This window comes from Anabrus simplex, chromosome 1, assembly GCF_040414725.1.
Source record: "Anabrus simplex isolate iqAnaSimp1 chromosome 1, ASM4041472v1, whole genome shotgun sequence".
NCBI classification, from domain to species: Eukaryota; Metazoa; Arthropoda; class Insecta; order Orthoptera; family Tettigoniidae; genus Anabrus; species Anabrus simplex.
The window spans coordinates 1,067,430,511-1,067,456,851 of NC_090265.1; the positions used below are offsets into that span (position 1 = coordinate 1,067,430,511).

A 26,341-nucleotide genomic window follows, 5' to 3' on the forward strand; every position below is an offset into this window, starting at 1 on the left:
GTCAACGTGCATTCTGGAAATAGTGGTTTGGAACCCCATTGTCTGCAGACCTGAAGAAGGTTTTACGTGGTTTCCCATTTTCACACCTGGTACATCCAAGAGATGTGCCTTAATTAAGGCTACGGTCGCTACCTTCCCATTTTTAACCCTTCCCTATCCCATTGTCGCCACAAGACCGACCTGTGTCTGTGCGATGTAACTATCACCCAGCCATAAACTGAAATGAAATGAAATGAAATGAAATGAAATGAAATGAAATGAAATGAAATGAAATGAAATGAAATGAAATGAAATGGCGTATGGCTTTTAGTGCCGGGAGTGTCCGAGGACAAGTTCGGCTCGCCAGGTGCAGGTCTTTTGATTTGACTCCCGTAGGCGACCTGCGCGTCGTGATGAGGATGAAATGATGATGAAGACGACACATACACCCAGCCCCCGTGCCAGAGAAATTAACCAGTTAAGGTTAAAATTCCCGACCCTGTCGGGAATCGAAACCGGGACCCCTGTGGCCAAAGGCCAGCACGCTAGCCATTTAGCCATGGAGCCGGACGCCATAAACTGAAAACACGCACAACAAGACCAGTGAGCGTACCGGTATCGGTACCACACATACCACCTATCTCTTATAGGTTCACATGCGGATGGCCGGGGTGGCGTAAAGCAAATCATAATATATATCGCTGTGTACATTGTAATGAACACTATGCATGGATTTAGTATAATTTTTAGTTAACACAATATATGATTCAATTACTCTTTTATAGGTTCAAAATCTTCCCCTGAAGTATAAAATATTCTACAAGACTTTTACTCTGATGTGCGACCGATGATCTTGCTGTTTGGCCCCTTAAAACTGCAGTAATCATCATTACCTCTATTCACACTGTCGATAAAATACCTCGCAGGTTTAATAAGGGGATGCAATTTTCTATCATTATATTGTCTATATCGTATTCTTTATTAATACAGATAACCGCCAGACTCAGCTGGGATCCCTGTGGTTGCCAACCAACTCTCCCCCAGCTGAGAGCCCCGTGGAAAAATTCAAGTCTGAAGAGCTAAAATGTTAACATTCTAAAGAGAAAGGAGACTTGTTTACTAAGATACTTTTCGCATCATTGATTCATTTAAAACGTATACTAAGTTTCATTGTCATTTTGAATCGACTTTTGGTTTCCGCAGCGTAGGGGTAGCATGTCATCTTCTTACCTTGTGGCCCTGGATGCGATTCCACTCTCCTCCAGGTATTGAAACCTGGACCGAGGGTAGAATGAAATTCAGTCAGCCTCGTGAGACTAACAGAGGAATTGTCTGATATGGGAGGCTGCGAACGCGGTTACGAGAGCGATGGAATACGACTAAGATCATCAACCTGATCTCATGACACCCCATTGTCTAAAGACCGTATGGTTGGGTAACAGTCGTCAACAGTTGTAGGCTATTAATGGACCCTAACAAAGTAGAATGATCACCACAGTGGCCCTCGGTTCTGAAGGGCCCCGGATGCGATTTGCGGCGGTGTATGGGAATTTTTTTTTTTTTTGCTACGGGCTTTACGTCGCACCGACACAGATAGGTCTTATGGCGACGATGGGATAGGAAAGGCCTAGGAGTTGGAAGGAAGCGGCCGTGGCCTTAATTAAGGTACAGCCCCAGCATTTGCCTGGTGTGAAAATGGGAAAACACGGAAAACCATCTTCAGGGCTGCCGATAGTGGGATTCGTACCTACTATCTCCCGGATGTGTATGGGAATTGAATTGCCAATAGTTAATTCATCCAGCTCGGGGACTAGGTTTCTTGTTCGTCTGAATATACATCTTTTGATTAACACACAACACACCACAATAACAACCACCACAGAAAAAAGCAATAGTAAATACATTCTTCCACATGGTATTGGCGTAGGGACGGGCGTCCTGTCATAAAACTGGGTCAAATGTTCAAGTGCCGATCACATTAAAATTGAATAAATATCAGTAAGGAAAAAACAGGAAAGCAACGGAGTTATGTACTGTATCTGCCAGGAATAATGGCCCATATGGTGCGGCTCCTAGACAGAATGGCCAATGTCGCGGCCAGGAACTCGACTTCGATACCCCGCCGAGTCGGAGATTTTATCCGCGTCTGGTTAATTCCTCTGGCTCGGGAGCTGGTTATTCGTATTTATTTTAAAACACACCTCTTCATATGCACGCACACATCACAGAAACATGCAATAGTGACATAGGGTTCGCGTCAGCAAGGGCATCCAATCGTGAACACAGGTCCCAATAGTTAGTAGAAGAAAAAGAAGGGCGGCTCAGACTGTAGAGCACTGTATTTCTGAATTAAAGTTGATGTGTTCGATCCCTGCTCAGTCAAGTGCAATTCTAAAGTGCTCCAATACGCCATCCTCAAATCAATGCATTTACCGGCACATAAAAGAACTCCTGAAATCCGGCACCTTGGCGTTTTAAGAACTGTAAAGGTGGTTAGTATAGGGCATAAAACAAACAACGTTATTATTCTTGTATCTCTACATGGAATTTTTTTTTTGCTATTGGCTTTACGTCGCACCGATACAGATAGGTCTTACGGCGACGATGGGACAGGAAAGGGCTAGGACTGGGAAGGAAGCGGACGTGGCCTTAATTATTTTTTTTTGCTAGGGGCTTTACGTCGCACCGACACAGATAAGTCTTATGGCGACGATGGGATAGGAAAGGCCTAGGAGTTGGAAGGAAGAGGCCGTGGCTTTAATTAAGGTACAGCCCCAGCATTTGCCTGGTGTGAAAATGGGAAACCACGGAAAACCATTTTCAAGGCTGCCGATAGTGGGATTCGAACCTACTATCTCCCGGATGCAAGCTCACATCCGCGCGCCTCTACACGCATGGCCAACTCGCCCGGTGGGCCTTAATTAACGTACAGCCCCAGCATTAGCCTGGTGTGAAAATGGGAAACCACGGAAAACCATCTTCAGGGCTGCCGACAGTGGGGTTCGAACCCACTATCTCCCGAATACTGGATACTGGCCGCACTTAAGCGACTGCAGCTATCGAGCTCGGTACATGAAAATTCAGCCTGGCTCATTCTTTACTGTCATCATTTTATTTCTGTTACCTTGTTGGTAGCTTCATTACTGTATGAAAATAAGGACCTCTACGTAGACCTATATAAAATCCCTATTTCTGTCTGTCTTTCACAGCGATCTTTAGAAAACAAGAAAGTTTCAACGGTTGGAATCGCCGTTAGATAGCCTATTACCTCCCTTCTTTCTGTTTTCTTCGATTTTATATTTTAACTAATTGATATGATCGTTCCTTACCCTAATCCTTATCTATCCTACATGCTGGCTACTGGTTAGTCCACGGTAATTGGTCTATTGGATCACAGTGGGTAATAAACGGAACAAATATTGTTAGTGGCTGTTCTTCTAAGTTCTCAGACTGAAAGGGTAAGGAATTCCATTTACTCTATTTTCTGTCATACTCTGTAAGCTAACGTGTGTGACAAGAACTAGTCATTCCGTTATTGCTGCATGCTAGTACCAGATTACACCCCTACTACTTCTCCCGACCACTATTTTCGAACCCTTTGAGGAAAAATACATTTACTTCAGCAACTGATGTATCATCTTGACGCGCACAGCTCTGTCCATCAGCATGAATTCGAACTACGAATTTCTGAGCACGGCCAACTGGATCTACGCTGAGCGAACTACAGTGACGTGCTGGGAATTGTATTGCATTCTACAGCGACAGTAAGAAAACAAGAACGTTTAGCAGGATGAAATTGGCACCACGATACAATGGCCATCATATGTCAACAGCTTAGTGGCAAATAACTTTTGTCAGTGAAGTGAATGAATCTTCGCAATCCTGGCGAATGCAACAACATTACCTCCATCTATCAACATGAAACAGAATTCTTATTATAGACACTGGGAAGTCATATGTAAAAAATTTTGATCATGGATAATTCGTTGTAGGTATTTTCATTGTAGATGTATAATTCGGGTAAGGAGTAATGCCGCATGTTGGGTTCTTTCTAAAACAAAATTATCTCGTTTACTGAGGTGAGACAGTCATTTTGATTCAAGAAGCAACATTAACCTAATCAACTGCAGAATCGACCTTTTAAAATATTCATTTAAAATGTTAAACTATAGTAATTTTGCTGTCAGTGACAGACTTATATACTAGTACATTATAAATCTGTACGTTTCAGTAGGTGTTTAAGTCGATAATGATGCTTTGGAGGTGACATATAGCCATATTGTTACGATAATTTACACTAATTAGGGCCAACCTTCATATCACAATTATCAAAACAAAAATAGGGCTGTGCTGGAATTTTGACGTAAAATACGAGGGGTTTTTTCAACCTCCGATGGGCTATAAAAAAGACACATTGACATAAAATGATTTTACCACTAAATGTTTAGTAGTTCCCTACTTATTTTTCTACATAATTGCCTAAACGGTTTAGGCACTTGTCGCATCGTGACACAAGCTTTCCGATGCCCTCTGCAAAGAAGTCTGCCGCCAATGACGTCATGTGCGTCTCGACAGCCTCCTGAAGTTCTTCATTTGTATGCAACAAATAGAGGTTTACGATGAGTGAACTTTCTGCAAGAATCCCAGACACTTGACGGTTTTCTGTGTACACAATTTGTTTACGTTGGCTCCTAACAATATTGACTGGCGATCATAAAACTCAGCGAATGGCGTCAGCCGTAATGTTTCTCATGCATTACCATAGTGAGGGAAAGAGTTTATCGTTACTGGCGGTGAAACTTGGGTCTTGTATGACACTTCAGAAACCAAAGAACAGTTTAAACAGTGGATACATCCTTCTTCTCAAAACAAGCCAAAAATAAAATGTTTCAACTGACACTGAGGAACAGGAAAACAGTGGCTTCCGTTTCTCTGTCTTTTGTGGGGGGGGGGGGGCATAAAGGTGTCTTGTTGGTGGACTTTATGGAGCAGGAGGCTGTCGAGACCCGCATTGTCTCACTGACGGCAGAGCGCATCGGAAAGCTGGAGTCACGATATGACAAATGCCTTAATCATTTTGGCGATTATGTGGAAAAATAAATAGGAAACAAACGTTTAGTGGTAAAATCATTTTGTTATGTCGATGTGTCTTTCTATAGCCCATCAGAGGTTAAGAAAACAGCCTTTGTACGTACCGCATAATAGGTACTATTGAAATAAATTATCTAGTCAGTGTGAGTTTTATTTCATAAACATGTCTACACATCTTCAAGACCATGAGTACCAAATCATTTTCCACCACGGAGGCTCCAGTGAAGTGGAACTCGCCCTACGATGTTCGACCGCCTTAACTTGGAGACGCTCTCGATAAGCTTTTTGACACTCAATACTGACAATTTTGTGCTTTTAATAATTCTGACAAGCCTCTCTATCTTCTCTCGAATGCGTTTTCGATAATTTTCAAGTCAATTATGCTAAATATCTCGCGACATTTTCGTTGTAGGTATTTCCCTCACTTCTTCGCTTCACATTCTTCTCACTATCTGAACTCGTTTTTTCCGTATACGTATAGAACCCACTGAGATTAATCAAGTAACACCTCGCACATCGTGCCACCATGCCGGACTCCAGAACTATACTGTCACCCACGTGGTATGATCATTTCAGTATCTCAAACTGGCAGCACTATTGAATCGCCCGATCATGGTCAGAGACTTCTTGCTATGTACACTGATCGTTTCTCCATACAACGTGATATTGAGCAATGTCTCCACAAGTGTTGTTGTGTGACTTCACACGCCCAAGCATAGTTCCAAAGCTATTGACTTATTTCAGAATAAGTTTAAATTTTACATTAGATAAAAAAAAATTACTGTTTCATCTCAGTGACACATTTGAAATGTTCGTATTTTATGAGATCCATTTACTCATCAAACCAATGAAGAGCCTCTCACACCTATGTCGTCTTCATGTGAAAGCGTGATATATCGATTAGACATTTCCGTTCGAAAGTCGACAATACTGAAGATTTCACAGTATCCAAAACTCAAGTCAATAATCTGGGCCCCGGTTGCTGACGAAATCCTCAACCGTGTACCGTTGTGGTGAAAAAGTCGAGCGGTGAGTGCGGGCAGCCAGGAAAGGCACGGTCGCAGTCCCCTAGCGCCACTCCTCGACGTTCCGCCTCCAGATATCGCTCATGAACCATCTCTTCGGTCTCCTCGGACGGCCTGAAACAAAACAAGGAAAAAATTATCTTATATAATAATAATAATAGTAATAATAATAATAATAATAATAATAATAATAATAATAATAATAATAATTGTACCGGCTGGTACACCTTTAAGCCGCACATTTGAATTTTCCGCCTTAAAGTCCTCCTCTACAGGAGAAACTCTGAACGTTAAAAACTGGATCAACTCATAAGTTTCTCAGAAGATGTCACTACCGTAAATTTTGTGATTTCGAAGTTGTCAATACTGTGTGGATTTCAACTTGTTTTGTTTTCCACTTGATCAAGAAGTGTGGACATTCTCTTATAGATGTCTCTACCAAAAAAAAACTATGATCATGCACCCTGGGGCGAAGTGAAGGAACTTTTTTGAAGATATTTTGTACTCATAAGTTTCCTTATTACTAAATTTCGTTCTTTCATTTGTGGGTTGGCAATATTAATCTTTTCTTTCCGCCAGTTTTGAAGTTAGCCAATCAATTATTACTGTAATTAATTTTTGACCAATCGTGTCTTTCTTCTTCGATTTTGATGAGTAACTTTTAGCTAGCCAATAAAAGCCTGTGGGCGTGGCTGTTTTATTCATGAAAGGTCTCGAATTTTCCTCTAGGGTATAAAAACTGCTGATTTTCTTGTCTCTCGGCCACATCATCAACATTTAATTTAGTGTATGGACGTGTAGCAGGAGGCGGGAAGCGCCTCTTTCTTCAGGCAGAAGTTCTTCAATAAGGTAATGGCCGCCTAACATCTTTATTTCTTGCTAGCTCAGCAGTTTAACCCGCGGGGAAGGTCCGAAACCTTTACTATGTAACCTGTCTTCAACCATGTAATTTTCCGTCGCTTTTGTAAAACTTCATATATCTTTAACTGTAAATCGGGAATAGAGAGTGCTTTACCCTCTCGAGCTCCCCTTCATTTTTGATTTGAGGTGACTACGTTTTCGTAACCGATTTTCTACTCTTCCTTAATGTGTTAAATTTATTCTGTATACGAGTCACCTCTATAGTTTGGGAATAGCCCCTGTTCCATCGCCCTTGGGTCTCTTAGGTCAGGAGTGCACGTATACGCCTCCATTCATTTTGTATTTTCGGCCATTTACTTAACCTATTCTTTTTCTGCTAAGGCCCAGTGGTGTAATTTGTGCCTTGATGGCAAGTGATTGTAAGGTCTGATATGCCTTTAATAGGCTTGGAAAACTGAGAGCGGGTCAGCTCTTTTATGTATTGGAGATGTACCTCTAGGAGGCTTGACATTGCTAGGTGGGAGCAAGTACTCCATGTAATTAGGAGATTTCTGCCCTTTGGTAATATGTGTTTGTGAGCTGAGAGTTCAGGAAATGTAAAACTTGGGGCTTGAAGCCCAGCTTGTTAAAATGTCTCTAAATCTTGGCTTTTCCTGGTCTTGTACCTGAGTGTCGGTTACTTGTTCACTTGTTGTTACTTGTTAAATTTTCAAATTCTATGTGAAAATTGTTATGTTTTGCTATTTTCGAAAATATAAGCTTTAATGAAATTTTAATTCATATCTCGGCTTTGTGGATAGACCCATTCCAGCCCGCACCTTTTTTCACCTCTGCATTCCACGGGTATCCACGTAACAATAATAATAATAATAATAATAATAATAATAATAATAATAATAGACCGTCAGCAACGACGACGTACTCCATTGTACCTGGAAATCATGTTTCGTCTTAAACCTCAATAAACGAAGGAAAGCAGCCTATTTCGGACACATGTTCCGAAATTACGAATATAGCCTGATCCACCTGACCATAGGAGGCAAGAAACAGAAGACACTTAAAGACAGGGGCTTGCTGATATAATAAATAAGAAGCATCTTGATACTCATCACATTAATAACAAAAATTGGGTGTTTTTAGGATTAAAGTCTATAATGAAGGTTTTAAATCTAGCATCACCTTGAGGAGGTAAGAGCAAGGCGCTGTTACTGTATCATTTAAGAGGCTAATGGCATTGATGCTTGGCCCCTTAGTTGCAGCGATATTAACAGAATATATATAACTGTTTCAATCAAGAATACTAACCTGAATTTGCAAAATTTATTTATTATTAAACATGACTTCTTGAAAGTACACTAAATCAGAAGCATCCTCGAAATATTTTTGAAATACTGTATGAATAATATTTACAACACGCACGTATACAATTTATTTATTTATTTATTTATTTATTTATTTATTTATTTATTTATTTATTTATTTATTTATTTATTTATTTATTGACAGGTTCGATTCTGGCTCAGTCCGCTGGTATTTGAAGGTGCTCAGATATGTCAGCCTCGTGTCGGCAGATTTACTGGCACGTACAAGAATTCCCGGCACGAGTAACATTATTATTATTATTATTATTATTATTATTATTAGTCTGGTGCATCCCTTGTAAGGCTTACCCTCCAACAAAAGTGGGCAACGTGCTGTACGACGTTTATAGGAAACTGTGTGTTAATGAGCTGTATGTTAGTTACTGTAATTTATTTTACGTGCCACTAAAAAAAAAACCATGGCACTACAGCCCTTGAAGGGCCTTGGCCTACCAAGCGACCGCTGCTCAGCCCGAAGGCTTGCAGATTACGAGGTGTCGTGTGGTCAGCACAACGAAACCTCTCGGCCGTTTTTCTTGGCTTTCTAGACCGGGGCCGCTATCTCACCGTCAGATAGCTCCTCAATTCTAATCACGTAGGCTGAGTGGACCTCGAACCAGCCCTCAGGTCCAGGTAAAAGTCCCTGACCTGGCCGGGAATCGAACCCGGGGCCTCCGGGTGAGAGGCAGGCACGCTACCCCTACACCACGGGGCCGGCATTTTACGTGCCACTAACTACATTTACGGCATTCTGAGTTATGTTCTGTGTTATATTCTGTGTTATGTTCATTACATTATCCTCTAATTAAGGTAGTCAACCACTCATGGTTCAAGTCATTCGATGAGGCCTCGAGCGGAGCACGAGTCATGAAGTCTGAAGCTCTTGACGTTCACAAACCAGCCACGAAGCCTGATAGTAAAGTTAAAGGTTCCCAATATTTGTTAACATCTGAGCTTAGAAAGGGTTAACTCTCTGTCCGACTTCTTTTGTCTCCAGAAATTAATCTGTAACTCATTTCTACTGTACGCCCCCCTGTTGGCGGGGGCGGTAGAATAACACACACGGTATCCCCTGCCTGTCGTAAGAGGCGACTAAAAGGGGCCTCTGGAACTCTTAAATTTGGAGATGGGTTGGCAATCACGGGTCCTTAGCTGAGTCCTCGCATTGCTTCCACTTAATTGTACCAGGCTCCTCACTTTCATCTATCCTGTCTGACATGTCTTGGTCAACTCTTGTTCTTTTCTGACCCCGATAGTATTAGCCTACGAGGCCTAGGGAGTCTTTCATTTTCACGCCCTTCATGGCCCTTGTCTTTTTTTTTTTTTTTTTTTTTTTGGCTGATACCTTAATTTTTCGAAGTGTCGGACCCCTTCAACTTTTTTCCCTTTAATTAATATTAATAAAGGATGGTTGCCTAATTGTACATCCTCTTAAATCAATTATCAGCACCACCACCTTCTGAGTGCACCGCTGGAACGTATACCACTCCAGACGTATTTTTTTTGCTAGTTGTTTTACGTCGTACCGACACAGATAGGTCTTACGGCGACGATGGGACAGGAAAGGACTAGGAGTGGGAAGGAAGCGGCCGTGGCCTTAATTAAGGTACAGCCCCAGCATTTGCCTGGTGTGAAAATGGGAAACCACGGAAAACCATTTTCAGGGCTGCCGACAGTGGGGTTCGAACCTACTATCTCCCGAACACTGGATACTGGCCGCACTTAAGCGACTACAGCTATCGAGCTCGGTCCCAGACGTATTATTCACCTTTCTAACTTCTCGAATAGAAAGCCTTTTTCACTTTATCCCAGGTATTTTTGGGATCAACGGAGTCAAGAATGCTCATTTGGGATATTTTTTCTTTTCAATTTGCTTTACGTCGTACCGACACAGATAGATCTTACAGCGACGATGGGATAGGAAAGGCTAGGAGTCGGAAGGAAGCGACAGTGGCCTTAATTAAGGTACAGACCCAGCATTTGCCTGATGTGAATATGGAAAATCACGCTAAACCATCTTCAGAGCTGCTGACAGTAGGGTTCGAACCCACTGTCTCCCGAATGCAAGCTTTTTTTTTTGCTAGTTGCTTTACGTCACACCGACACAGATAGGTCTTATGGCGACGATGGGACAGGAAAGGGCTAGGAGTGGGAAGGAAATGGCCGTGGCCTTAATTAAGGTACAGCCCCAGCATTTGCCTGGTGTGAAAATGGGAAACCACGGAAAACCATTTTCAGGACTGCCGACAGTGGGATTCGAACCTACTATCTCCCGAATACTGGATACTGGCCGCACTTAAGCGACTGCAGCTATCGAGTTCGGTCCGAATGCAAGCTAACAGCTGCGCGACCCTAATCGCATGGCCAACTTGCTCGGTTATTTTGATTTTTGGTTGGCGTTTAAATCCGGATAGCCTTCTTGATGCCACAGGATTCGTCAAGTAGAAATTCCATCTCGGGATCCTCCAAAATTCCAACGAAGAGTCAGCAGCTAAGCAACTGCGCTAATCACGTCCCTGTGAATTTCTAGACATTCTCACGGGAAATTAGACTGGCTTCGTTCTTTATATGAACCATTTCTTGCGTTTACCCAAAATATTAAATGAAGATGTCTATATTTGAATCGTCAAGTGCAATATGCATGATGTGAGTAACTGTAATATTGTCGACTCATATTCCAAAGATAACAAATGAGCAAGTGTAGAAAGATAACTCACTGTGGTCACACTTCTTACAATCCCAACAAAATATCCTTATTCAGCACATTCACACCAGGACACTCACGTGAGTAATAAGTGGAGAAGTTCCTCCAGAATGCCCCGCCTTCTGTCCAGAGGCTCCGCCGCCGCCTCACAGATACTCCTCAACAAGCAATGTTCTCCTCCCAGCATGTCCTCTAAACGTTCGTACCCTGACCCCAGCTGCAGACGGCTCACATCACGACGCTGCTGTTGCTGATATAGATAGTTGAACTCGGAGGCGTTGGTGGGAAGGGCGAAGTTTGCTTGTAAACACAAATTAAGTGCCACTGTCTTGTTGGGAATATCTACAGGGCATGCTAATCCAATTGTCAGCTGAAAGAAAATGAATATTATATTGTCATTCCCTTTTTCATCACACTTTACTACATTGTCAAATAAATAGCAAGTTTGAAAATGTATCAGAACAAAACAAAGATGAAACTTAGGGAGAAAGAGGGACTGCTGGATGGGTGTATGGGAAAAATAATCTATCCGTCAGTAAAAGAAAGAAAATGCGAACACAGAAATAATAATAATAGTTAGAGGACAAGAGAAATGCTTGAGTTTAAAAATTCAAAAATGTCTAATCCTGCTAAATTCTGAATTACCACCGGGTAACAAAATATCACTGAGAGAAATTGTGTGGAAAATGTTTAACAGCAGAGACATAGTGAAAAAAGGAAAGGTGGAAGAAGGAACAAAAGAAGAATACCTGCCTTTACGTCCCACTTACTACTTTTACCTGTTTTGGAGACGCCGAAATAACGGGTTATTTAAGTGCCAGTAAACCTGCTGACACAAGACTGCCATATACGAACACCGTATGATACCACCGGACTGAGCCGGAATCGAACCCACCAACTTGGGTTCAGAAAGACCAGCACTCTGCTGCCGTCTGAGCAGTTCAGACCGGAAGATGTACTGAAGTGATCAGAGAGAAAGAAATATATATGATCATTTGATAGGGCAACTTGTCTTTATACCAGATCTGTGACTTATTTCCTCCTTGACCTGAGACTGTTGTTACGCTTACTATTCAATACTCCAATGTCTTCAGGCCGTTTGACTGGGCAACAGTCGTCTTGGCAAGCTAGGGGCCCTGATAGGCTCTATGTGCTATGCGTATAGACCTACGTCATAATCTTCTCTGCCTTGCTAAGGGCTGTCATGTGGGTCTAACGTGCCGGTGTCCTATAGTCTACAGGGTCGCGATACAATCGTTAGTACTTGCGTACAGCATCTTACGCGTCATCGTTTCAAAAATTAGTCAGATAACAACGCTTTGCATCTAGTTAATTTCTCCAGTTAGTTGTTCCAGATTTTTTTTTTTTTTTTTTTTTGCTATTGGCTTTACATTGCACCGCGACAGAGATGTATCTTACGGCGACGATGGGACAGGAAAGGGTTAGGACTGGGAAGGAAGCGGCCGTGGCCTTAATTAAGATACATCTTCAGACCTGCCGACAGTGGGGTTCGAACCCACTGTCTCCCGAATACTGGATACTGGCCGCACTTAAGCGACTACAGCTATCGAGCTCGGTGTTCCAGAAATTAAATTATGTTATTCAAAAGATGGTATGCCTTCCATTAAGTACCTCTTTCGTTTTCAATCCCTACTCCTGTATTTAAATTTCGATAACACCAAAGAAAAATTGAGCATTATCTTCACTTTCCCGAATATTCCGACACATTTAGATCATGTAAAACTGGGCGAGTTGGCCGTGCTGTCAGGGGCACGCGGCTGTGAGCTTGCATCCGGGAGAGTGGGTTCGAATCTCACTGTCGGCGGCCCTGAAGATGTTTTCCGTGGTTTCCCATTTTCACACTAGGCAAATGCTGGGGCTGTACCTTAATTAAGGCCACGGCCGCTTCCTTCCAACTCCTAGGCCTTTCCTATCCCATCGTCGGTGCGACGTAAAGCAACTAGCAATAAAAAGATCAAGTAAAATATAGAAAATAAATCCTAACCCAACTATATCCATGTCATGCTGTACATGCATTGATCATCCTCTGATGAACATATTTCATCGCGAAAAAAAAAAGCCTTCCAGACGAAAATTGTTAATGAACTTGTTGCGGCTGTGCGTTCATTATAACATTTTATAGGCCAAAATAATTGACGCTTAAGATAACAGAAAGTTCTATGAAGTCTCGGATTAAAAATTAACGTAATCGTTGGTACAAATTTAAAATACTCAATAATTTAAAGTCTACTTTGCAAAAAGTATAATCTTAATTTTAAAACCCATGGATTGGATTGATGAACGATTGATAATCTTTTGTTTACTCCGTAAAACAACCCATAGGAATTCTAACTCTATTTGAGTCTGGGTGCTCTGATTAATGGTTTAAAATTTAAGACAACCCAATTGTTATATGGCACTTAAGAACAATAAGCATCAGTTAAAAGCACTGGTTAGAAGATATATTGGAACTTACTGAGCATATTAATTAAGGATTACCAAGGGGAAATCGAAAGCACGGCGTTTTCAAGGAGTTATAAATTTTCTGTACTCCCTGTGCCGCACAGCGCTGGTGATAACGAGAGGCTAATGAACTGACATTTATTTCAGTAATAAATGATTGCCTGCAGCTACCTTCAGATTTATTACTGTTGATGATTAAGAAGCATTAGTGAGGTCACAAATTTCCACTATCGGTTTTACGAAAGACTTTCACTTCAGTACGGTGTGAGAGAAGCAAGCAAATACTTCACTCCTCGGCTTTAAAAGGGAGTAGTTTGTAGTGATGGGACATTCGATTCATTTTACTGAATTGATTCATTTGATTCCGTTCACGTTACTGAATCGATACAGTGATCCGATTCACGGCTCATTGGTCACCGCTCCTACTGCATCTGTGTAGTATGTGCTGGTAAGACAGCAGCAACAGCATTCAGTGCTCGCAGCTGCCATCTGGTCTTCATACTATGAACTCCTTTCTTAGAAAAAATGCTAGTTACTCTAATACATCGAAGGTGTCCGGCGACGCAGGGTGGGAAAGGTTAGGAAGGTAGCAGCCCTGGCCTGAATTAAGGTACAGTCCCAGCATTTCCTGGTGTGAAAATGGGGAAACTACGGAAAAACCATCTTAACGGCTGCCGACGGTGGGATTCGAACCCACCACCCCCCGAATGCAAGCGCATAGCCACGCGATATTAACCGCACGACAACTCGCTCAGTCATTAAAAAAAAGTATTTTTCTATCAGCTGAGGATTTTTTTAAATCGTCATATTTTGTATAGGCTACCCGAGATGTACAGTAGCCCGCTGGTTTTCTGATTCAAAATACTGTTATTGCGTCTGTCCACATATGATTGAAGTCTTGTGCAACGATGTGACATATGAACTGAGAGAATACTGAGCCGTTCTTCCAAAATATAAAACAGGTACTTTTGAGTGGTCATGAGCATGACTCATAGTCATAGGACAGGCTAGAGTCGAGTTTAATTGTCAAATGTCAACTAAGTTATAATACTAAGATTCATTAAACTAATAAATAGTATAACCTAATAGCCTACCTACTTACTAGCTACTTCAGAATTATCTTGTGACTACCTTTTTAACACTGCAAATAAATCCATCTATTACTTAAACCTCCCTGTAAGAAGAGGACAGTGAATGCAAATGGGTATTATTTTCAAATGAGCTGAGCTCGAGAGTCCATTATAGCATACGATTCTTTCAGTGTAGCATGGCTCACTGTATGTCTCGCTGCAGCGGAAGCTCGGCTCTCCGCGTGTCCAGTGAGCCGATAAGGAGCCGTGTGTATCATGTGTCTCACTGAGCCGCGCTCGTTGACGATTCTTTCGATGTGCCATGATTCAGTGTCTCGCTGCAGCGGAAGCCCGGCTCTCCGCGTGTCCAGTGAGCCGATAAGGAGCCGTGTGTATCATGTGTCTCACTGAGCCGCGCTCGTTCACGATTCTTTCGATGTGCCATGATGCAGTGTCTCGCTGCAGCGGAAGCTCGGCTCCCCGTCAACGTCCAGTGAGTGCGCCACTCAGCACTGTCCGCTGGGAGTAAGCTGAATCCTGTGCCGTGAGCTCGCCGTTCCTGTGAATCGATTCACTCGGACACTTAAATGAATCAATACACTGCTTCGAATCATTCATTCAGTAGCCAACACTAGTAGTTTGGCCTTTAATGCATCTAGCTTCCTTTACATTCAGAGCGGAAGATAATATGAAAAAAATATTGTAAACATGAAATATTAGGAGAAAATATCCAGATAAGTGCGTTTAAAATATCGACCAGATGCGAAAAAGTATTTAAAGTACTGGCGACGTAGTCCAGACACTCGCAGGCGATAGGGCATGCGTAAATAGGATATGGGAGCGGTCAGGTGGCGCTGTTGTCGATGTGTAATGTACATTTGACGGGCATCTAGTTGGGAGTGTTGTTGTTGTCGTGTGGCGTTGAAGTGAAGAATGTCGATTTCACCGCTGTAAAACATGTTTTCAAAAGGTGATCAGCATACGTGTACTAAATTCGGGGTTGCCCGTGAAAAAAATGCATCAGAATTTTATGGAGGATTACGTGAGCCTGTGAGGAAAATGCATTACCGTATAGGATGGTTGCCCACTGTGGATTTGCACCGCACAGGTCGGCCGTCCATTCCTCAAGATCAGATTGACATCGTGAGTGGTCTAATTTCCGTGTACCATCGATGGACTGTGTAGGAATTATCCGTAGAGGTTGGTCTTAGTTATCAACGGTGTGGCACATACTGAAGACTACTGTGCCTGAGAAACAAACAATCAACTGTGGCTATAATTGCCGATTCCTGGAGCGACATCTGCGTCGGGCCATGCGGGGCAAACGTCCGCGTTTATTGCGATACGATCACCCTAACACCGGGCGAGTTGGCTGTGCGGTTAGCAGCGCGCAGCTGTGAGCTTGCATCGGGGAGATAGTGGGTTCGAATCCCACTGTCGGCAGCCCTGAAGATGGTTTTCCGTGGTGTCCCATTTTCACGGCAGGCTAATGCTGGGGCTGTACCTTAATTACGACCACGGCTGATTCCTTCTACCCCTAGGCCTTTCCTATCTCATCGTCGCCATAAGACGTATCTGTGTCAGTGCGACTTAAGCCGATTGTAAAAAAAAAATTACCCCATAGTGTCGCATGACAACGTAGGTTGTCATGTCGCAAACAATGCCAAGCGTTTATTGCAACGGTGGCATTGGGAGATCTTGGAATATCCTCCGTACTCACCAGACATGAGTGCTTGTGAATTCGACCTGTTTCCAAAGTTGAAGGAACGCCTCCAAGGCCTCCGATTTCCTGACGTGCCATCTGTACTCCGCGCAGTAGGACGCTCCGTCGCTGTTATCAACAGAGAACGTCTTCCCAACGGTACCCAACGTCTTCCGGACATTTGGCAACAGGTAGTAAACTTTGCGGGTGACTTCATTGAAGGAATGGAATGCAGTTGTATTTCTTAGTTTATTAAATATTGCCTTCTATCAATATTGCCAGTACTTTACTTACAGCCCTCGTAGTTTCTTGCGGCTGTCGAAATCGTGATTGATTCCAGACACTGGACCCCGATATTTACATGGAATCCGAATTATAGGATGTAATTTCGTTGTTTACAAAAACCTATATGCATTGGCGGGACTGGAACAGCGGGCGCTTCGGTAAGAAGACAATGGCATAACTTGGCTTTGACACTCCGACTACTACTACTACTACTACTACTACTACTACTACTAAAAGCTTTTATTCCGTACCGCAATCGGGTACGGCGCGCCTCCTAGCGTGACTAGCGTAGCTCGCAGCGGCCGAAATTACGTTCAGGACGCGCTGCGGGCATAGCCCGTAGTAAGGTTTGACAATTCGCTAAAAATCGAGAACGAGCTATGCACGCATTCTGGTGATTACATCGTGTTTCTTCATGTATTAGTTACGAGAGTATTTAAGCAGATGGCAGTATTATATGTCAAAGTCAGAGAATTTACGATATTTTTGAACTGCATGCATCAGTAGATGTTGTCACTCAGTGAGCTCTAAGACATGGTTTCTCGCGGCGAACATGTGCTTGACGAAAGTGATATTTTCGATATTTTATGATATATTATAAGTTTATGCACAAATGAACATATTATTGACATATGAATTCGAAACAACTTCTTGCATTTCATTATGATTGGTGATCGTTTTACGGCCTAGCGCATGTTCCCGCGTATTTCATATTTGCGTGAATACGTAAGATTGTCTACATATTCGTAAAGTTGTCTGTTTAGAAGACTTGTTTTCTCCTTCTCAGAAGTATTTTGTGGTAAATGGAACAATAATTTTACAATTATTATTATTATTGAAAAATTATTGTTTTTATATCGTACTCATTATTGTTGTTGATTTGCAATTGCAATGCACATTTTATATTAGCGAAATAGGGTAAATATTACTGTATTTCAGAAAACTGTACTTGCTTAGTTATCCGTCAGACTTTTCTTCCATTTGCAAAACATGGTATAATATATAAACAATTTTAAAATCTCAAGTGATAGTTGACTTGATACAAAGAGCGCTTTTGAAAATTAGATTCTCAAACAAGCACAAAGAAAAAAGAATCATGCCAATGTCTACTACAGGCACAGAGATAAAATGTTTTAAAGATCCTTAAAAATGTCCAGTCCAGAACGTTTGTTAGGGATATTAAGGCCCAGACTGGAATGGGCTAGAGGGTGTCGCCCTCTCTCAGGCAAGGAGATGTGTTGCGGTAATCTGGGATGCGGAGAAGGTTGAGAGGGGAGTGGACGTGGCCTATGAAAGGAACTGCCCCAGCATTTGTCTTAGTGTGGAGAATGGAAAACCATTCTCAGAACAACCTACGATGGGAACAGCCCACTGCCTCCCGAATGCAGAGCTCTGTTTCAAGTCATAGCTGTTCGGTCGCCTTAGACACCATCTGGCCTACAGTAAAATGTAGCATATGAGTAGTTGCTTTCTACCCTGTTTCCCTTTCAATTGTAAAATTGGATTCAGGACGTTGATACGGCGTGCATTTTTTAGCTTCAGAAATAAACATACAGTAACTGGGGGAGTTAAAATGTACAGTTTTCTCCATAGAGGTTATGAAGATCCCTAGAGGAGTGGAAGGTGGAATATTCTAATATTCATAACATCGGCATGTAGTGGAACAGGGTGGTCAGTTTGATCTAGGCCCGTCCGGCTTAGTCCAAGGATCTGGCGTAGGCTAGGTAAATCTCAGGGTTGTGCGCCTCAGCAGAACTGGAAGTTTCGATTCTACATTTTTCGACTTCCTGACAGAGAAATCGAACTGAATCCTTCTGGGTGAACTAAGCGTTCCTTTACTGTCTAAGCAAGGAAGCTCCCTAACGAAGAAAACGGGTTATAATGTTGCACTCAGCTATCCAAAATATGTTTCCGTGCCTTAATACCTTAACTCCAGGAGAATGTTAGATGTTTCGTCCGATAGACTGAAAGCTTATCTTGGACCTACAACAAAGTAGTTTGTAAAATGCAACTAAAGAGGTGGTAATAGTTGGTGTATAGAGGAACAGAACACCGAGATTATCAACACGTCTTAACTCTAATTATAAAAGAAAGGACTTGAAGGAATAAAGTAGTGAGAAAAGAAAGAAAAGGGGCTTTGAAAGATGTAAAAATGAAGGACTATCACAAACTATCACAAACCTACTATCGTCGAAATAATAAAAAAAATCGGGTTATGTAGACCAAACGTATCCACGAAATGTCACTGTAATATTTGTCCCAAATGGAATATAATAATTTCTTTTACACCAATAAAGGGAAAAATCTGCGGTAAATTAAGAAATACCGTCGTTACTAGAGAAATATCTAGAGAAATATGTATACGTACTTACGGGCCGTAGACAGGACTCCTTTATGTTGTATTCCCCTGCTAGTCCAGCCTTTTGTTTCTTTCTTGAGGTACAGGGCTTACACCGACGAATGGGAGTGCTATGTCTGTGAATTGTCATTATCTTTGTCCATATGAGTAGCGCGGGCAGTTCAAACAGCAAAATAGCATGATCCCTGGTCCAGTAAATATATTAACTAACTTGTTTGTTGAAAGGAAAATAGCATGATCCCTGGACCAATAAAAATATCATTTAATGAATGAGTTAGGGCAAAAAACGAATGAGCAACATGAAGAAAACGACACCTAATTAATTCAAACAACTTCAGTGAGCAAAGACATCACACACGAAAGTGTTAGACAAACAAAACACATACGGAAGCGCTGCGACGTAGCAGAAAAAATAGTTGTAAGGTAGTAAAGTATCTATCCATGTCATTCCCTGAAAGTAAAATATTTCGTACTATTTATTAATTTACCGCGTATTTTACACTTTATTTGAGTAAAATGAATTATTATATTCCATTTGGGACAAATATTACAGTGACATTTCGTGGATACCTTTCGTCTACATAACCAAAAAATAGGTGGCCTAGAGAGATTGGATAGGAAAGATGGAAATTATAAACCCGGCACAAGTAAGTGTAAAAGCAATGCAAGTCTCAGCAAGGGCCCCGGGGTTACCAACCCATATTCTCAAGTTGAGTGCGGGAGAATGTGAAGAGTAGGCCAACATTACCTGCATTACTGCTCCACTCTGGAACACCAAAGCCCGACGTTCCCTGGAAAATGCTTCCACTTGCCCACTGTCGTTAGTAAATCTCATTACAGTAGTTCTAAAGTAAATCATTAAGATAATAAAATATAGATAATAAGACAACTGTCTTAACGCTCGTAACATTTCTCGACTGGAAGGCTAACCACCTATGAAGTGTAGTACAGAGTCACGTTAGGACCCTGTGGTTATAACGGTACCTTGTTGACAGAGTATACATAACACTAACTGTGAAACGAGCTAACGTTTACAAGAGAGTTGCCAACAGGCAAAAGATTGGAACTACGTGTGTTTCGTCCGATCTAGTCTTAGGACTAGGGGCTGCCTGGCCGAGGCGGTAAAGGCGTGCTCGCCCCGCCCGGAAGGACGTGGGTTCCCCGTCAGGAAGTCGTAAAATTTAAGAAAAGAGATTTCCACTTCCGGAGGTGCACATGGCCCTGAGATTCACTCAGCCTACACCAAAAATGAGTACCAGGTTAATTCTTGGGGGCAAAGGCGGCCGGGCGTAGAGCTAACCACTTTACCCCATTAAATGCCAAGGTTACGGATAGTGGAAGCTTTTACCTTCCACCCCTCCAAGGGCCTTCATGGCCTGTACGGAGATTACTTTGCTTTGCTTTTTTTTAGTTTTAGGACTATCAATATTATTAGACAGATACAGTATTTATTAGCGACGGAATTCCGGCTCTGAGCCCGTACATTTATACAGTATTTGATTTTAATGCTAAAAAATTAAGCACTACTGTTACTACGGCTGTACAGTATAATAATAATAATAATAATAATAATAATAATAATAATAATAATAATAATAATAATAATAATAATGATCAAAAAAGTAATTCGGAAACTACCCCTAATACACATTCAGGTACAACGATATTTTAGCGTTCACTCACTCATTCCTAACTAGCTCATCTCACTAGCCAGACTATGAATCAAGTAAGTGCTTTCGACCATTCATATTAGATTTCCTAAGGGAAGTCACCTCCCTACGGTTATGGCACGCAGGGAGTTCCCTGACCTGGCAGCAGTGATTGCGAAATACCGGTAGCGGTTGTAGGACCTAGGACCTAGGGAAGGTTTTCATTCTCCTCCCCGAAGGGGAGGGGCGGGCCACCTAGAAGGTAAGGCCTTCTCTCTGGCCAGGGTGGTTGTAGATAGTGATACGGTGTGAGGGAGTTGTAATAAAGGAACCGGATTTTGTACTGATGTGATGGATATGACCGAACAGAATTATTTCGTATGAAATTACAGTTAAAAGTAACCGTGACTATCCACATTCCGTATCACAAACGACTTAAGGTGACATAGTTTAGTTACTATAAATTATACCTCCATGTGAACTACAAATAGTGAGGCCTGTTAATTAAAGTAAACTATATTTGTTCGTATTAACACTTAACACTGTATATCTACCGTGGTTCCGTTGCTATAAAATGATCACAAAAACATATTAAACTTGTTAAATTGGTTCACTACTAAACGTTTTGATCAAATATTGTCTGGCTCTCTCATAAATAGTCCATTTAGTTGTACGATGAATACATTTCTGGTGTTATTTAGCATTCTAACTGGAAACAAAATTAATAACGCGGACACTATCAGTTATGTACATAACCTTCAACCTCATGTACCAATAGTTTTTACCTCTGATACTATGACAGATATTGCATTAAATGCGTGATAATAAAATTTCCGGTAGAGCAATAAAATTAAAGCACGATTTATGATTGATTACACGCAATATTAAAGCAGTATTCACCGTTTTAATTGCATTCGGCGTTATTTTGTCAGTCTACTTCTATTTCCTCCTTATGTGTTTCACTTTTTAATGTATTCTTTTCTCTTTAAACATCAATCGTTGTAGTTGTAACCTTAGACATGGTGAAATTTTGAGTTTATGACACTTGGAACGAGACAAATTGCTAATAAACTTGAAGTTTCGCGAACACCTTGTTAAACCTCTTCATAATTAAACCATGTAATATAATTATTGTTATTGTTTTTGTGATGTTGTGGCTTACCTCTTAGTGGCTAGCAACATATTTTTGACTTGTGCCCGGATTTCTCTTTTTTTTTCTTTTTTTTCTTTTTTTACAATTTGTTTTACGTCACACTGACACAGATAGGTCTTATGCATACATACAGTACACACACACATACATACATACATATATACATACATACATACATACATACATACATAAACCTTTATTTTCTCCAGATCTGTACAGTTAAAAACCTCAGTCAATCAGTCAATACCGATCTGCAGTTAGGACAGTCGACCAGGTGGCAGATTCCCTGTCTGTTGTTTTCTTAGCCTTTTCTTAAATGATTTCAAAGAAATTGGATATTTATTGAAAATCGCCCTTGGTAAGTTGTTCCAATCCCCAACTTCCCTTCATATAAACGAATATTTGGCGGTTATTTACACGTGTATACAACGAGGTTATGTCATCGTTACAAGACGGTGAACCAGACGCAGGAGAAATTCAGGTACAACTAGAAATCCTTCAAGAAAGGTATGATACTATCGCTAATTTAGATGGATTAGCATTTCAACAGATGGTAGATCATAATTGTGAGGTTGATCAAATAGCATATGAGGAAGAATCAACTGATGTATATAGATGTAAATTCTTGAGCTGTAGGACTAAAGCAACAAGAGTTTTGAATATCATTGTGCCAGTTTCCCCTCCCCAAAGTGTAGTAAATGAAAATATAGCTGAAATAAATACAGGCTACCAAAAATGGAATTGAATAATTTTTCCGGGGAAATAATTGACTGGCTATACACTTAAGAAAATGGAAATTGCAACACCATGAAGGCATTGGTCGTTTGTGTTGATTTTCAAGATATAGAACGATGCCATGTAGATATGTAAACGATCAAAGTTTCAGACCCATTGGATTGTTGCTACAGTTCTCCCCACGTGATTGGTCGCGGAGGAATCTACTCCAGTATACGGACTCTGGTGTAGCGTAGTTGACTTGCAGTCTGTGCAGTGAAGTGTCCCCCGTCAAACATGCCTCGACGACAGAGAAGAGCACGCTATCAACAACTGTCGCCGTTTGAGAGGGTTCGGATAATTGGGCTGTGTGAGGCTGGATTATCGCTAAGGACTGTCGCTGCACGTGTTAGCCGACAGGCATCTACGGTACAACGTGTGTGGCAGCAGTGGTCAAATGAAGGTACCCACACTCGTAGACTTGGCACAGGTCCAGCGCGACAGACAACTGTGAGAGAGGATCGCCGCATCATTCGGATGGCCCAGATGGAACCCCATGCAACAGCAGCGCAAATTCGAGCAGCTGTGGCACTCCACGTTACACAACAAACAGTTGGTAATCGCCTGCGTGCAGCTGGCTTACGAGCCCGTGTCCCTGCAGAACGTGTTCCAGTGACCCCACAACAGCGAGGTGTAAGGCTGGCCTGGTGTCGAGAAAGATCGACGTGGGTCGACGAATGGCATAGGGTCGTCTTTAGTGATGAATCGCGCTTCTGTCTTGCCCGCAGTGATCGCCGGAATCGTGTGCGCTGACGTACCGGAGAGAGGGGCCGCCCAGATCTTATTGTCGAGAGGCACACTGGGCCAACACCAAGCATCATGGTCTGGGGAACTATTGGCTTTAAAGTGAAATCACAATTAGTGCTTGTTGAGGGCGCTATAACTGCTCGACAGTACGTTGATAGGGTACTCAATCCAGTGGTTGTCCCTATGATGGCGAACATTGCTAATGGGATGTTTCGGCAAGACAATGCCGGGTTCACACTGCACGCATCTCCAGAGAAGCTCTCCACGACAAAACAACCTTAGAATGGCCCACCAGATCCCCGGACCTCAGTCCTATTGAGCATGTGTGGGACATGATGGGTCGACAACTGGCCAACCGTCCTCAGCCACCCACTACTCTGGAACAACTGACCCGTCCAGTGCAGCAAGCATGTGCCACAATTCCTCAGGGAGCAGTCCAGGGCCTTATTGACTTCATGCCTCGACGAATTCATCAATGTATTGCAGCTCGTGGTGGGCACATCCTATATTGATTGTTGTCCAAACTTGTGGTCAGAGGGACCTGAAAGTGTAATCATCGAATCATAACCAAACACTCGTCCTGCATGTTCAATTGCAGCAATGTAGCACCACTCCTTCTGGGTGTTGCAATTTCCATTATCTTCAGTGTATTTTTGCAATCAATTCCGTAAAATACACGAAGATGAGGACATGGGGGAGGAAGATAAATTCCGGTATCTACTTCAAGCTACGATAGCAGGTTCTAGAGCGAACCTAATGGATATATTTGGAGAAAATACAGATAAAAATAACAATTTAATAAAATACCATTAAAGGGTTAACTGAAGTGTCTACTTACTCTAGGCGTGTATCACCGTAGGTGTTACCTCCTATCCTCCGTTGTGGATGACCTGCAACCTCGGGGATCTTGCAGTCATTCTTCCGTACGTGGATAGGCCTTATGGTGACGATGGAAAAGGAAAGGCTTAGGAGTGGGAAGGAAGCGGCCGTGACCTTAATTAAGGTACAGCCCCAGTATTTGCCTGCTGTGACAATGGGAAACAATCCTCAGGGCTACCGACAATGGTGTTCGAACCCACTATCCCCCGGATGCAAGCTCACAGCTGAGCGCCCCTAACCGCACGGCCAGCTCGCCCGGTACCCGGATTTCTCAGCACTGATAGGTTGAGAATGCAAACTTATTTGATAGTAGAAGGCTATGTGTCTTCCAGCCCACGCAAAGGTTTTGCAGTAACGTTTGCATAAATATTAAGGATGCGGCCCGTTCTTAACCATAAAATATATGCAACTCACCTTCATACTGCAATTGCAGAGCGGACTAGAAGCATTCTAATCTATTATTGCTTAGAAATCCGAGCTCTTTTTTTTCTCACATCAGTCTGCTGCCCTTGACTTTCCGTTCAGAGGGTCCCCGATTCGGTTCCTGGCCGGGTTGGGGATTTTAATCACACTTTAGTTAATTCCCCTCGTCGCCATATATAGATAACACAACACCACAGAACCACGCAATAATGTATACGTCACTCCACATAGGGTTGGTGTCAGAAAAGACATACGACCATAAAACAGGGCCAAATCCACCTGTGCGTCACAGTTTGCACAAGCGACCTGAGAAGTCTGCTGTATGTAGCAATTAGTTCACACCTCCAATGGATGAAATGAACTTCGGTGCACCTGGATCTCTAAAAACCATCATAAGTTATGGATGCTAAATGCTCAGTATTATTATTATTATTATTATTATTATTATTATTATTATTATTATTATTATTATTATTATTATTATTATTATTGTTGTACCGAGCGGTACACCTCCACAATGCAAATTCTAATATTGCGCCAGTTTAAACTCCTCTACAGGAGAACGCCTGAACTTTAACAAACTATATTAATCCGATGGTTTCTCGAAAGATGTCACCACAGTAAATTTTGTAATTTCGAAGTGTCTGAACGGTGTCTATTTCGACTTGTGTTTGTTTCCTCCGGATCAAGAAATTTGGACGTTCTCTAACAGATGTCTCTACAAAAACTATAATAACGCACTCTGGTGTAAAGGAATGAACTGTCCTGAAGAAATTTAACATTCATAAGTTTTGTTTTTGCTAAATTTTGTTCTGTGGTTTGAGAGTTGGCAATGTTAATCCTTTCTTTCCGCCAGTTTTGAAATTAGCCAATCCCGAATTTCTTAAATTAATTTTCGGCCAATCGGGGCTTTCTTCCCCAACCTGCTCTGTAACTGTGTTCTGTAACCAATAAACTGCTGTGGGTGTGTCTTATCATTCATGAAAGGTCTCGAATGTTCCACGAGGTTATATAAACTGCTGATTTTCTTGTCTCGGTGCCACTTCAGTAACATCTCTCCTAGTGTGATTATGTAGCAGGGGGCGGGAAGCGCCTCCTTCTTCGGGCAGCAGTTCATCTATAAGGTAATGGCCATTTAATAACTTCATTTCTCGCTAGCTCAGCAGTTTAACCCGCGGGGCAGGTTCGAAACCTTTCTCATGTAACCTACCTTTAATATGTAAAAGACATTTGGTAAAATTCTGTCTCTTTAAGTACAAATTGGGATAGAGAGTGCTAAACCCTCTCGAGCTCCCACTCCTATTGTTTTGAGGTGACTTTATTTTCACAAACGTTTCCTTCTTTCTTAATGTAATAAAGTCTTCTTATACAAGTCACCTCCTTAGTATGGGATTAGTCCTTGTGTATGCGGCCTAGTGCGAAGTAGGTTTTAACATTGTATTAGGAGTGCAAGTTACGCCTCCAGCCAATTTGGTATTTTGGGCCATGTAATTAACCTGTTTCTTTACTGAATAGGCCCAGTAGGTTGGGTATTTATTACCCCTGTTCTTGGTGTGCCTTGAGGGCAGATTGAGGTATTGTTTGTTGGGGCCTTTGATAGGCTTGAACCTTGAGAGCGGGTTTGCTCTTTCTTAAATTTGATTTCTGTGTGCCTCGAGGAGGCTTAAAATGGTAATCGGGAGCCAGTGCTCCTTGGCATGATTGGGGTTTTCTGCCCCTTTGTTTGAACTTGGTATATAGGTAAAGTTGGGCTCATAGCTCAAGGTTCGTGAGTGTTGGGCTCGAAGCCCAAATTTTGTAACGAACTAATATTGTA

General features: G+C 41.9%; 1 protein-coding gene across 1 annotated transcript in view; it reads right to left on the reverse strand.

The window, feature by feature from the left end:
- Positions 1–19,735, reverse strand: part of LOC136858030 (uncharacterized) — a 59,535-nt gene extending 39,800 nt beyond the window's left edge. The window contains exons 1-2 of the mRNA XM_067137241.2: positions 19,649–19,735; positions 11,102–11,391 (exon numbers count right to left, since the gene is read on the reverse strand). Coding sequence (XP_066993342.2) covers positions 11,102–11,391; positions 19,649–19,735 — 377 coding nt within the window. The remainder of the gene's footprint in view (positions 1–11,101; positions 11,392–19,648) is intronic.
- Between the last annotated feature and the right edge of the window lie 6,606 nt (positions 19,736–26,341).